We start from the raw sequence: 12,602 nt of genomic DNA, 5'->3' as shown, positions 1-12,602 counted from the left end.
TAGGCCTCATTTCGTTTTCGGTAAACAGTAGAATGATGTGCTTTACCAAAAAGCTCTGTCTTGGTCTCATCTGTCCACAAGACGTTTTCCCAGAAGGATTTTGGCTTACTCAAGTACATTTTGGCAAACTGTAATCTTGCTTTTTTACGTCTCTGTGTCAGCAGTGGGGTCCTCCTGGGTCTCCTGCCATAGCGTTTCATTTCATTTAAATGTCGACGGATAGTACGCGCTGACACCGATTAAAAGCCAAATGTTTTCGAACAGAAAAAAGAAAGAAAGTTCAGCTGCTTTTTGGGAAAAGGGCCTTTGGCACAAACAGGACCCGGAGGACGGAGAATTTTGCACGGAGCGCAGGATCCAAGGGGCCTTCAAGGCCGCCTCATGCAGGGGAAAGTGCAGTAGTCCAGCTGGGTAGCCATCAGAACAAGCGCCACCGTCGCCAAGATTCCCCCAAAGGAGACCTTCCAGATCCATGGAGACTCCGTTCCTTTGTAGCTTCCTCCCCCTGAGTTGTCGTTCTTTCTTCCCTTAGGGAAGGGGCCAAGATGTACGCCGTATACAAGCAAGCCCACCCTCCCACCGGCTTGGAATTCTCCATGTACTGCAACTTCTTCTCCAACTCCGAGCGCAACTTGGTGGTGGCGGGAACTTCACAGCTGTACGTGTACAGGCTCAACCATGACTCTGAGGTACTACAGCATTCCTTGCTTAAGAGGGGTCAACTCGTTGATGGAGGACTCAAGGGAGATTCATGGCCTCTGGGTATCGCCACCGTGTGAATGCCTTTTAGGGAGAGCGGTGTTGTATGGACCTCAGAAATAGGGAACCTGGAACTCAAGGGGCCAAGATGGGTGTTGGGTTGAGCGTCGGGGTACAACCGAGGTACAGGGGTAGGCAACCTTGGCTCTTTTATGACTCATGGACGTCAACTCCCAGAATTCCTGAGCCAGCATGGCTCTGCTTGGAAACCTCTCCCTTTTCCCTCAGCATGGCTGGCTCAGGAATTCTGGGAGTTGAAGTCCATGTCATAAATCGGCCTAGGCCTAGCCAGGGGTAAGGCAACCTTGGCTCTTTTATGACTCGTGTACTTAAACTCCCAGAATTCCTGAGGGCTCGGGACTTCTGGGAGTTGAAATCCACGAGTCATAAAAGAGCCAAGGTTCCCCATGCAGGCTCAGGAATTCTGGGAGTTGAAGTCCACGAGTCATAAAAGAGCCAAGGTTCCCCATGCTGGCTCAGGAATTCTGGGAGTTGAAGTCCACGAGTCATAAAAGAGCCAAGGTTCCCCATGCTGGCTCAGGAATTCTGGGAGTTGAAGTCCACGAGTCATAAAAGAGCCAAGGTTCCCCATGCTGGCTCAGGAATTCTGGGAGTTGAAGTCCACGAGTCATAAAAGAGCCAAGGTTGCCTACCCTGTGTGCCTTATGGAACCTTTGTCTCTGCAGGTAATCCTTACAGGTAGCTCCCCAACTTACAACAATTTGTTTGGTGAAGTTACAGTAGTGCTGAAAAAAGGGACATGTATTTATTTTATTCAGAAAATTTGTATTGTCGCATACTCGCCCATGGCAATTCAAGGCGGCTTACACGTAGAAAAACACCCTATAAAAATAAAATAACAAAAAAGCAAAAAAACAACCCCCAGACTTATGACCGTTCCAGCATCCACACTGTCACATCGTTCAAAATCTGGTTGTTGGCAACTGATTCGTATTTATGACGGTCGCAGCCTCCCGGGGTCGTGGAATCCTCTCTTGCAGCCTTCTGACAAGTAAAGTCAGTGAGGAAGCCGGATTCGCTTAACGACTGGGTGACTAACTTAACAGCTGCAGTGATTCACTTAACGTCTGCCGTGATTCACTTAACATCTGCCGCAAGAAAGGTCGTAATGTGGGGGCAAAATTCGCTCAACCCTCCTCGTCTCGCTTAACTACAGGAATTTTGGGCTCAGTTGTGGCTGTAAACCAAGGACCGCCTGTAGGGACCGCAATTGGGACTGGCAATTCTGTCGCTAAGCAGGGCGATTGCTAAGTGTGTGACGTCGCTTGACTGCCCCAACCTATGACGTCAGTTGCAATTGCTGGCATTAAACAATATTCTGGGGATCTTTGAGCACAACGTTTCAGGACTTGCAATTTCCCGCTGGCTTCCCCAATGACCTTGCTTGGCGGAAGCCGGCTGGTAAGACTGCAGATGGCGATCCCACGGACCGCAGGGCGCCGTCCTAAGCGTGTGCCAGTTGCCAAGCACACGATCATAGGACGGTGAGGAAGACGGCAACAGCCGCAAATTCGAGGGCCGGTTGTGGGTCTTCTTTTTTCAGCACCGTTGTAAGTTGGAACGGCTACTAAACAGATAGTTGGTAAGTGAGGAGTGTACCATGAGATTTCCAGCTTTCCTCCTAACCTGTTAATATCCCAGCGAGGCGGAGGCTGGACTGGGCTGTGGTGGGGAGGGAAGCCAGGAGGACAGTGTGGCTGTGGTTGTGAGTCTTTAGCACTGACGACGCTCCTCTTCTTTTCCAGAGCACCACAAAAAGTGACAGGAACACAGGTGAGTGGGGAGGGGGCGCCTGGACACCAGGAAGCGTCCTGGGAAAGGGGGCTGGGGGGAAGAAGCCGTTCTGAAGGAGAGTGGCTGCCCAAGGCCTTCCTTCTGGTCCACAGGTTGCGTCCGCACAGCTTGGCGATGGGCGCTCTTTCCCAAATCGCTTTGGGAATTTGGGAATGCTTGGCAGGCCCTGCCAGCAACTGGGGGGGGGGGGGCTTGTGAGATTGTGGGCACTTGGCAGCTGCTGATGCTGTTTTCCCAGATTGTAGAACCGGGGAGGGGGGGGGGCGGCAATCAGCTTGGCGCACCGCCAGCCGTTTCCGATCACTGAACCCTCAAAGCCAGGCAAGTCAAACTCGCGAGGTCACGTGACGTTGCGCAGTGTGTGGGAGCCTTTTCACCGTTGCCGGCAGTGGGGTGGGCGTGGCTTCCAGATGATGCGTCCGGCCCGCGGGCCGGCAGTGTGACACCCCTGCTCAAAGCAGACCCCATCCCACTTCAGGGGGTCTCTGGTGGAGCTGTGTGCATCCCCCGTTAAGAGGAGGGGGGCCGAATCCTAGGGGCAGGAAGCCGTGGGGAGCCAAGAGAGCATCCGAACGGGCCAGTCGGGATAGTCGGCTAGACGGGCAGAGAGGGCTCTCATCACCCCCTCCTCTTCCTGGCCTTGAGCTTTCTGCTCTCAACACCCCCGTCTTGGAGCTAAACCGGAGCAGGGAAAAATTCGGGGCTCGGCACTAGAGGTCAAGGCGGGCCTAAGCCTGGAACCTCCCTCTACAGGAAGTCCTCGAGTTATGACGAAAAGGGAGCTCAGGTTTTGCACGGCTGGAGCAAGACAATGGTTAACTGAGTTTTGCCCCATTTTACCGACTTTTCCTGCCACCGTTGTTAGATGAATCTCTGCAGTTGTTAAGTTAATCACACGATTGTTAAGGCTTCCCCACCGAAGGTCACAAAAGGGGATCGGGTGTGACACACACACCCCGGGACACTGCAGCCGTCATAAATGTGAGCCAAGCGGCTAAATTTTCATCCGGTGACCCTGGGGGCGGGGATGCTGCAACGGTCGTAAGTGCGAAAAGCAGGCCTAAGTCGCGTTTTTCAGTGCCGCGTAACCCCGAACGGACACTAAATGAGCCGTTGTAAGTTGAGGACTACCTGTATCACACAGGCGAGTTCTGTCCTGGTGAGAACCTTGGGTCCAGTTTGTATTCACGAAAGCCGGCCTCGTGCGGAGGGGGCTCCAAATGGCCGGGGGCTTGTGGAGAAATACTCTGCTATGCCAGGCCTTGAGATGTATTTATCCAATCTATCGGGCGCCCATCTTATCCCAGGGAAAGCTTACAATATTAAATTGTGGGGTGTGTTTGTGTGTGTGTGTGTGTCTCTAACGACTTGCCTCGCACAGAAGGCAGAGGCCACCGGGAGAAGCTGGAGCTGGTGGCCGCCTTCTCCTTCTTCGGGAACGTCATGTCCATGGCCAGCGTGCAGCTGGCAGGCGCCAAGAGGGACGCTCTCCTGCTCAGCTTCAAGGACGCCAAGGTCGGTTGTGGCTCTGGGCGGGTTTCTGAGATGGGGGGGGGTGGGTGGGTGGGGGAGAGGCTGCTGGGAGGCCTCTGGGGGTGGAAGAGGGAGGGGGCGGCCCCAGCAGCTCTTGCTCCGAAGGGATGACGCAAGGAGCCGTGGCGGCATTTCATTTATCATTTTATTTCATTTTTTTTATTTTTTAAAATTTTTAATTTAATTTAATTTTTATTTTATTTTATTTTTAATTTTATTTATTTTTATTTTTATTTTATTTTTATTTTTATTTTATTTTTAATTTAATTTTATTTATTTAATTTTATTTTTAATTTATTTTTAATTTTTTTTATTTTATTTTATTTTATTTTATTTTATTTATTTATATTTATATTTATATTTTATTTTCTATTTTATTTTATTTTCTATTTTATTTCTTTTTTATTTTTATTCTATTTTATTATTTTTATTTTATTTTATTTTTTATTTTATTCTATTCTATTTTATTCTATTATATTTATTTTATTATTTATTTTATTATTTATTTATTTTATTCTATTTTATTATTCTATTTTATTTTATTTATTAAATTTCTGTGCTACCCAGCCTCACTAATACTAACTTGGCGGAGTCTTCTTTGGGAGCTCTCCTTCCCTAACGTTCTCCCGAGGGTCTTATTGCCCGGTAGGAATTAATTCTGTGAACTCTTGAAGTGCTTCCTTTAAAGGAAGAAATGGAAGGAAAGATGAGGATGTCTCTGGCCTTTTAATTCCCTCTTTCCTGCCTCCCAGCTCTCCGTGGTTGAGTACGATCCTGGCACCCACGATCTGAAGACGCTTTCCCTCCATTACTTTGAGGAGCCAGAACTGAAGGTGAGTCTACGAAGGTTTGTGATTTGATATCAAGTGAAGAGGCTTCATTTAATATCAGGTGAAGAGGTTTTTAAAACAGACTGTAAGACTAGTCTAGAGAAAGAAAGACTAGGGGCGGTAGGATGGTGGCCTTCCAATATTTGAGGGGCTCCTGTAAAGAGGAGGGGGTCCACCTGTTCTCCAAGGCGCCCAAAGGCAGGACAAGAAGCAACGGAGGGAAACCAGTCAAGGAGAGAAGCAACCTGGAACTAAGAAGGAATTTCCTGACAGTGAGGACAATTAACCAGTGGAACAAATCGCAGTTCCTTCTAGTACTGATAACGTTCCCTAGTTGGGTCATGAAATGGAAGGAAGGAAGGAAGGAAGGAAGGAAGGAAGGAAGGAAAATAGCAATCACACTTAGCCTTATAAAGCTTATATGCAAGGCGGAGTCAACCTTGAGCCTGTGAGAATCAAACTGCTGGCAGTCGGCAGAAGTAGCCTGCAATACTGCATTCTAACCACTGCGCCACCACGGCGCCAGGTACCACTTTGGTGGGAAAAGCCCAGCTGCGTTCTTATATGCGTGGAGAGCAGAAGCCGACACTCCATCTGGCCAGGCGCAAGGCACGCAATATGAGGAGCCCGGAAGAGCCAGTGCACCACTACTCAGCCAGTGCAAGCTACTTCGCCCCTGCAACACACCAAGGATAACCGGCACCCAGGAGCCGAACGGAATGAACTGGCAATCCAGGCTGCTTTGTGTAACTAGTATGTGTAGATTTCTCTCACGTTGTTACAACAGCTCCGTGCGCACACACTCGCCTCAGCTTTTCCGTTTAAGATCAGGTGTAGCCAGGGAGTCCTCGATTCATAACAGCTCATTTAGTGACCGTTCCAAGCGCTGAAAAAAAAGCGAGTTACGGCCGTTTGTCACACGACCGTTGCGGCATCCTCAGGGTCACATGATCAAAATTCAAGAGGCCTGGCAACGGACTCGTATTTATCACGGTCGCAGTGTCCCGGGGTCAGGCGATCCCCTTTTGCGACCTTGTGACAAGCCAAGTGAAATGGGGAAGCCGGATTCGCTTAGCGACTGTGTCACTGACTTTTAACAGCTGCAGGATTCACTTAACAACCTTGGCCAGAAAAGCTGTAAACTGGGGCAAAGCTCGCTTAACCAAGGCCTCCCTTAACAGCAGCAATTTTAAGCTCCGTACGTTGAGGATTACCTGTACGCTAAACAAATAGTAAACCCATTGCTGGCTTCGTTTCTTTCCTCAGGACGGCTTCGTGCAGAACGTCCACATCCCCAAAGTGCGGGTGGACCCGGACGGGCGCTGCGCGGTGATGCTGATCTACGGCACGCGGCTGGTGGTGCTTCCTTTCCGCAGGGACACCCTGACGGACGAGCACGAAGGCGTGGTGGGCGAAGGGTAAGGCAAGCCTGCGGCCAGGAGAGTCGACGTTTTCCTCCCACAGCCGATTGGGAGGAAATCAAACCGGAAGGAAGGAAGGAAGCGCTTTTTCCTAGGAAATCTCCTCGAGGTTTACTCCTCTTGAGGAAATCATAATATTCTGATAGCGCTAGAAATACTCAGGTGAGTAACTCCCTCTGGGGAGGCGTGACGGCTCGGCGGTTGACGATGGTGAGCTTGTCAGTTGGAAAGCTGCTAGCCCGGGTTCAAGACCTGAGCACTGTGGGGTGGAGTGAGCTCCCGGTCCTTTCTCCAGCTCCTGCAAAGTTGGCCGTTCAAAAGCACGCGAACGCAAGTCTCAGCTCACGACCGCCATGGAGCCCAAAATTTCCGTTGCCAGGTTTGTTCATGGAGTTTTGCCCCATTTCACGACCTGCCTTGCCACCGTTGTTAAGCGAGTCCGCCTTCCCTCCTGTTGGCTTCGCTCGTCAGAAGGTCGCAAAAGGGAATGACGAGACCGCGGGACACTACAACCGTCGTGAACGTTGAGCACCGGGACAAAATTTCCGCGTCAAAAATGCGTTGAGTACCAAATTTGACGAGTTTCAAAGCAGTTGAGCACCAGGGAACCTCCGTAGGTAAATAGGTACCACTTCGGTGGGAAGGTAATGACATTCCAGGTGTGTAGCCTCGGTGTGTCGCCGTGGCAGTCACGTGACCCACGGAAGTGCCTTTGGACAACACGGGATCCCTCAGCCAAAGAACGGGAATGGCCCCTGACCCCAGGAGCTGAGCAGGGGGAGACTTTAGCTTTTACGCTCCATAACATAAATGCCGACGGTTCCGTCCCCTTTTGGGATACTACACAGGTGGTCCTCGACCTACAACAGTTCATTTAGCGACCACTCAAAGCTACAACGTTGCGGCAAAAAAGTGACCTAAGACAGATTTTCACACCTATGACTTGCATCCTCCCTTTGCTCACGTGATCAAAACTCAGACGCTGGGCGACTGACTCGTATTTATGACGGTTGCCGTGTCCCGGGGCGGTGTCACGTGACCCCCTTTTGCGACGTTCGGACAAGCCAAGTCAAGGGGGGAAGCAGGGTTCGCCTAACGACCGTGTGATTGATTTAACAACTGTAGTGATTCACTGCAGGCAAGAAAGGTTGTAAAATGAGACAAGACTCAAGTGTCTTGCTTAGCAACACGAATTTTGGGCTCAGTTGTGGTCGTAACTTGAGGACTACCTGTACAAAGTATAGAAATGGGGTGAGTAAATATAGGTAATCCTCCAGTTGCAACAAGTCATTCAGTGAAGTTATTTATTTATTTTATTTTAATTCCATTTATATGCCGCCCTTCTCCGAAGACTCAGGGCGGCTTACAAGCTTAGCAGTAGCCTTCCTTCTATGTATATGCCTGCTTATTAGGGCTTTCACACACACCCCAAGCGGCATTATTACAAAGTCAGCTTAATTGCCCCCAACAATCTGGGTCCTCATTTTACCTACCTCGGAAGGATGGAAGGCTGAGTCAACCTTGAGCCTGGTTATGACAGACCCCCCCACCCCACCCCCCAAAAAATACTTACAACCCAGATTTAAAGTTGTGACAGGGACCACAATTTATTATGTTTTTCCCCTGGAAACTGGCTTTTTCTTACCATTTCTGGCAAAAAAAATACCCATTGCAGAAAAGATCCGCTTAACGACGTGCTCAAACTACATTATAAAATTGAGAACAGCCCTGTGAATGAATCCCTTAATAACTGGCACAATTTATGACAGTAATTCCGGGCACAGTTAATTCAATTTTATTTATTTTTTATTTTATTTTTATTTTTTTATTTTATTACATTTTACTTTAATTTTTGTTTTATTTCATTTTATTTTGTTTTTATTATTTTATTTATTATTTATTTTATTATTTATTATTTAATTTTATTATTTATTTTATTTTTATTTTATTTATATCACACTTCTTCATTGTCAGTCAGCCTCAGAGAGGGGCTCTGAGCAGCATACAATTTAATCAATCTGCTCATCAGTCTTAAGTCAATGTGGCTGTTAAGTCATACAAGACTTACCTATATAGTAACATCCAGAAATTAATGGCACCAGAAATGGAAAAGAAAATGAAATTAAGCTAACAGCGTTCCGTGCGCCTTTGGCGTCCAGTCATGCCGGCCACATGACCACGGAGACGTCCTTGGACAAGCGCTGGCTCTTCGGCTTTGAAAGGGAGATGAGCACCGGCCCCTTCCGACGTGATCTAAAAACCTATTTGTTTGAACAATCCGGCCTGGTCTGATGGGTTTGGGTTTTAATTATTGTTTTAATATAATTTATTTTTACATTTGGGCACTAGGGTTTAATTTGTTTTTAATTTTGTATTTTGGTTATTTTGGTATATATGGCCCTGTTCACCGCCCTGAGTCCTTCGGGAGAAGGGCGGTATACAAATTAAATTAAATGAATAAATAAATAGAGTTGACTAGCATGCGTGTGCAGGGGAACCTTTGCCTTAGTTTGCACCAGACTCCACCTGGCGGGGCAAAGTTCAAGGCCATCTAGTCACCGACCAGCAATGGTAGAGTATTTGTTTATTTAAGAGTTTGTTTAATAAACCCAATAAATAAATAAATTGCTAGATGGATGGGCCCATCCACCTGTTTGCTTCCTTCTTTATTTCTGCTTTTCCATTCGGTTTTGGGAAGTTGGAATCCGGTGCCTCTGGAGCGAGCGCTGAGGCTGGGGAGAGAGAGGCTGTTTTGGGGCACTGAAGCTCAGTCTGGATGGCCCTCTGTGGTCTGCCTTGGGCGGGGGCACCGCGTGTCCTCCCCCAGGGGGTCTCTAAGCCCTGTTCATTACTGCGCTCTCTCTCTCTCTTGTCTCTTTTTCTCTCTCTTTCTCTCTCTCTGTCTCTCTCTGTCTCTCCCTCTCTCTCTGTCTCTCTCTCTCTCTTTCTCTGTCTCTCTCTCTCTCTCTCTCTGCAGCCAGAAGTCCAGTTTCCTGCCCAGCTACATCATTGACGTGCGTGAGCTGGACGAGAAGCTGCTGAACATCATCGACATGCAGTTTCTGTATGGCTACTATGAGCCCACCTTGCTCATCCTCTTTGAGCCCAACCAGACCTGGCCGGGGTGCGTTCTTGTTTTTTTTTCTCCCTTTTGTTAAAAAAAATACTTTTTTTTTGGTTTATCAAAATGTAAAACAGAGGAAGAAATTTTCCAAAAGTAAGAGAGAATTAGGAAAATGGGAAGGGGAAAAAGAAAGAAAACAGAGAAAAGAACAGAAAAAGGCACCAACTTCCGGCTTTTGATAATAATAATAATAATACTAATACTAATAATACTAATACTAATACTAATAATAATAATAATAATAATAATAATAATAATGATAGAAACTGCGCGATTATGGATGAAACGTGCAACAGTGATACCCATTGTTGTTGGGGCACTGGGAACTACGTCCAAAAACGTTGCAAAATACATCGAGAAATTGCAGCTTCCTGCAATAACTCCAGCAAAGCTACAAAAAAACACTGCGCTACTCAGAACATCTGACATGTTAAGGAGATGCCTGGTTGATACCTAGGATGATGGCAGCAACCCGTGTCAACCCTTAGCGCCAGTCAATTTGAGTGTTCAGTTGACTGAGTTTCATGTTTTATGAATAAAAGCTTTCTATATTAATAATAGAGTTGGAAGGGACCTTGGAGGTCTTCTAGTCCAACCCCCTACCCAGCCAGGAAACCAGCAGAAGACAACATTACAGACACAACTTTTACACAAGAGCATATGCGAACGATTTCTACAACAGTCCACCTATCTGATTAGCAAAGAGAGGGTCAAGTTTTCAATTTCATTGCAAGCTCAAAATCTGGAAGCGATTTCAGAATACAAGCTAGCTTAGATGTCTTGTCGTCTTTGGATACAAGGGCCAGTTTAACCAGGGGTCCGTTCGCGTTGAGAGAAATAGTCGGAAGAGCAGGATAAATGTAAAACAACAACTGCTTCATAAACATAAGCTTTCGCCGGCTAACTGCCGACGTCGTCAGAGTGGGATGCCGGAGGTTCGAAAGCCTGCTTATAGGACCGGCTGGTTTTTTGGGGGGGGTCTCTGCTCGGAGAGCGCGTTCCCGGTCTACCAGCCCCAGTTGATCGTATGCCTTCTAGTTGTCTCGCATCCCGTCTGTGTGTTCCTGCGTTTGGAAATCATCGCCTCTCTCGTGGTCGCTCTCTTTGCCCACTTTGGACGTGTCTGGACGCACATTGCTACAGGATGGTTTCCTGGTGCCTCCACTCCTACGGCCATTCCCCGCCACCCTCTATTGTGTGTGGGGGGCACCCAGCCTCCCATCATTGGTTCTTGTACGGATCGCGCTGGGGATTTTTTTTGGGGGGGGGTTCATTTTTTGTGTCCTTTAGATCTGAAACCGCCAACAGCAGCCCCTTCCCCATGATATTCAGGCTAGTGGTGGCCTTCCTCCTTGGCCTGGGAAGCGCTTCATTGCCCCTCTTTCCGCGCAGGCGGGTGGCCGTGCGCCAGGACACCTGCAGCATCGTGGCCATCTCCCTCAACATCATGCAGAAGGTCCACCCGGTCATCTGGTCCCTCAGCAGCCTGCCCTTCGACTGCACGCAGGCCCTGGCCGTGCCCAAGCCCATCGGTGAGCGGGAGGGCCCTTCCTGGCTTCTCGGGGGGGTGGGGGTGGCGGAGGTTGGCGTCTGCGTGCATCTCGAACAGACGACCTCCCCCTTCCAGGGGTGGCGGGACTGCAGAGCCTCCTGGTTGGAAAGTCCAGGTGTGGGGTGCTGACAAGGGCTGGAGGTTGCCGACGGAAGCAGGATTTTGAAGGGAGCCACAAATACTAAGTCTGGGGTGTATTAAGAAGTGCGTTATTTTCTCCCTCTCCCCCCCCCCCCCTCCAGGAGGCGTTGTGATCTTTGCGGTGAACTCTTTGCTCTACCTGAACCAGAGCGTGCCCCCGTACGGCGTGTCCCTCAACAGCCTCACCAGCGGCACCACCGTCTTCCCGCTGAGTATGTCTCTCTCTCTCCCTCTCTCTTTCCCTCCCTCCCTCTCTCCTTCCCTCCCTCTCTCATTCCCTCTTTCCCTTTTTCCACCTCTCTTTCCTTCCCTCCCTCCCTTTTTCCCTCCCTCTCCATCTCTTTTTTCCCCTCCCTCTCTCTCCCTCCCTCTCTTTCCCCTCCCTCTTTCCTTCTCTCCCTCTGTCCCTCCCACTTCTCCCTCCTTCTCTGTTTCCCCTCCCTCTCTCTTTCCCTCCCTCCCTCTGTTTCCCCTCCCTCCCTCCCTTTCTCTCCTCCCTTCCTCCCTGCCTCTCTCTTTCCTCCCTCCCTCTCTCTCCCGTCTCTCCCTCCCCCTCTTTCCTTCCCTCCCTCCCTCCCTCTCTCTCCCTCCCTCTCTCTCTCTCTCTCTCTCCCCCTCTCTTTCTCTCTCTCTCTCTCTCTGCCTTTCCTCTGAAACGACTACGGACAGGTGCTTTTGGGTCGCTCGTGGGGGCGGGACTCTTTGTGAAAAGCATCTCAAAAGCTCCGGTCGTGGCCACGGGGCAGGTTTCTCAAAGCTGAGGTGTTTCGTTCCTCATCCGAGCAAATTCCTTCAGTCCAAAATGAAAAGTTTGGCTAGGCAGAGTCTCATTGGAAGGAACCAGCTCTTGCCCTACTGACTTTGCGTGTGTGTGGGTTTCTCCCTAAAATGAAAAAGCAAGGTGCAAACGAAGACCCCGCCATCCAGCTCCAACGATCCAGGATTCATCCTGTCCTTTCCAGATCACGTCGGAGAGCCATCTTCCCCCCCCCCCCGGCTCCCTTTCCTTGCCCTCCTGTCTTCCTTCTCCGGCTAAAGCGGGCGCTGGCCATCTCAAACTAGGCCCAGGTGGTTCATTGAGCGGCCATTTGAAACTCTTCATGGCCCTGGGAAAAAGCACAGAGTCTGATGGGTTGCATTTCCTTATTTATTTATCCTCGGTATTTCTCAACCGCCCGTCAGGGAGCAGCTCCTGCCCTTGTCGTAACTGCTGCTCTTCTCCCGACCTCTTGCAGGGTTCCAAGAAGGAGTAAAGATCACTCTGGACTGTGCCCAGGCGACCTTCATCTCCTACGACAAGATGGTGATCTCGCTCAAGGGAGGAGAGATGTAAGGCTTGGCTTGGTCCTCCTGCAGCCAGAGGCCCTTTTCATGCAGACGTTTCCTTACCTGACGAGGTAACATCGTCAGGCCTACTAGGGCTCCTG

At 49.2% G+C, this 12,602-nt stretch overlaps 1 protein-coding gene across 4 annotated transcripts in view; it reads left to right on the top strand.

Annotated features, from left to right (window-relative positions):
- The first annotated feature begins 532 nt into the window (after positions 1-532).
- Positions 533-12,602, top strand: part of CPSF1 (cleavage and polyadenylation specific factor 1) — a 42,495-nt gene continuing 30,425 nt past the window's right edge. For 2 of the 4 annotated variants that reach the window (XM_083360022.1, XM_083360021.1), the window contains exons 1-9: positions 533-689; positions 2,526-2,553; positions 3,956-4,089; positions 4,860-4,940; positions 6,204-6,355; positions 9,336-9,482; positions 10,875-11,014; positions 11,277-11,387; positions 12,411-12,504. In XM_083360022.1, the coding sequence (XP_083216148.1) occupies positions 546-689; positions 2,526-2,553; positions 3,956-4,089; positions 4,860-4,940; positions 6,204-6,355; positions 9,336-9,482; positions 10,875-11,014; positions 11,277-11,387; positions 12,411-12,504 (1,031 nt within the window). In that variant the 5' untranslated portion in view covers positions 533-545. The remainder of the gene's footprint in view (positions 690-2,525; positions 2,554-3,955; positions 4,090-4,859; positions 4,941-6,203; positions 6,356-9,335; positions 9,483-10,874; positions 11,015-11,276; positions 11,388-12,410; positions 12,505-12,602) is intronic. The other 2 variants (XM_083360023.1, XM_083360024.1) reach the window with 2 other exon arrangements.

Source organism: Vipera ursinii (genome assembly GCF_947247035.1).
Source record: "Vipera ursinii genome assembly, chromosome: 3".
NCBI lineage: Eukaryota > Metazoa > Chordata > Lepidosauria > Squamata > Viperidae > Vipera > Vipera ursinii.
This window is presented reverse-complemented; position numbering and strand designations above follow the sequence as displayed.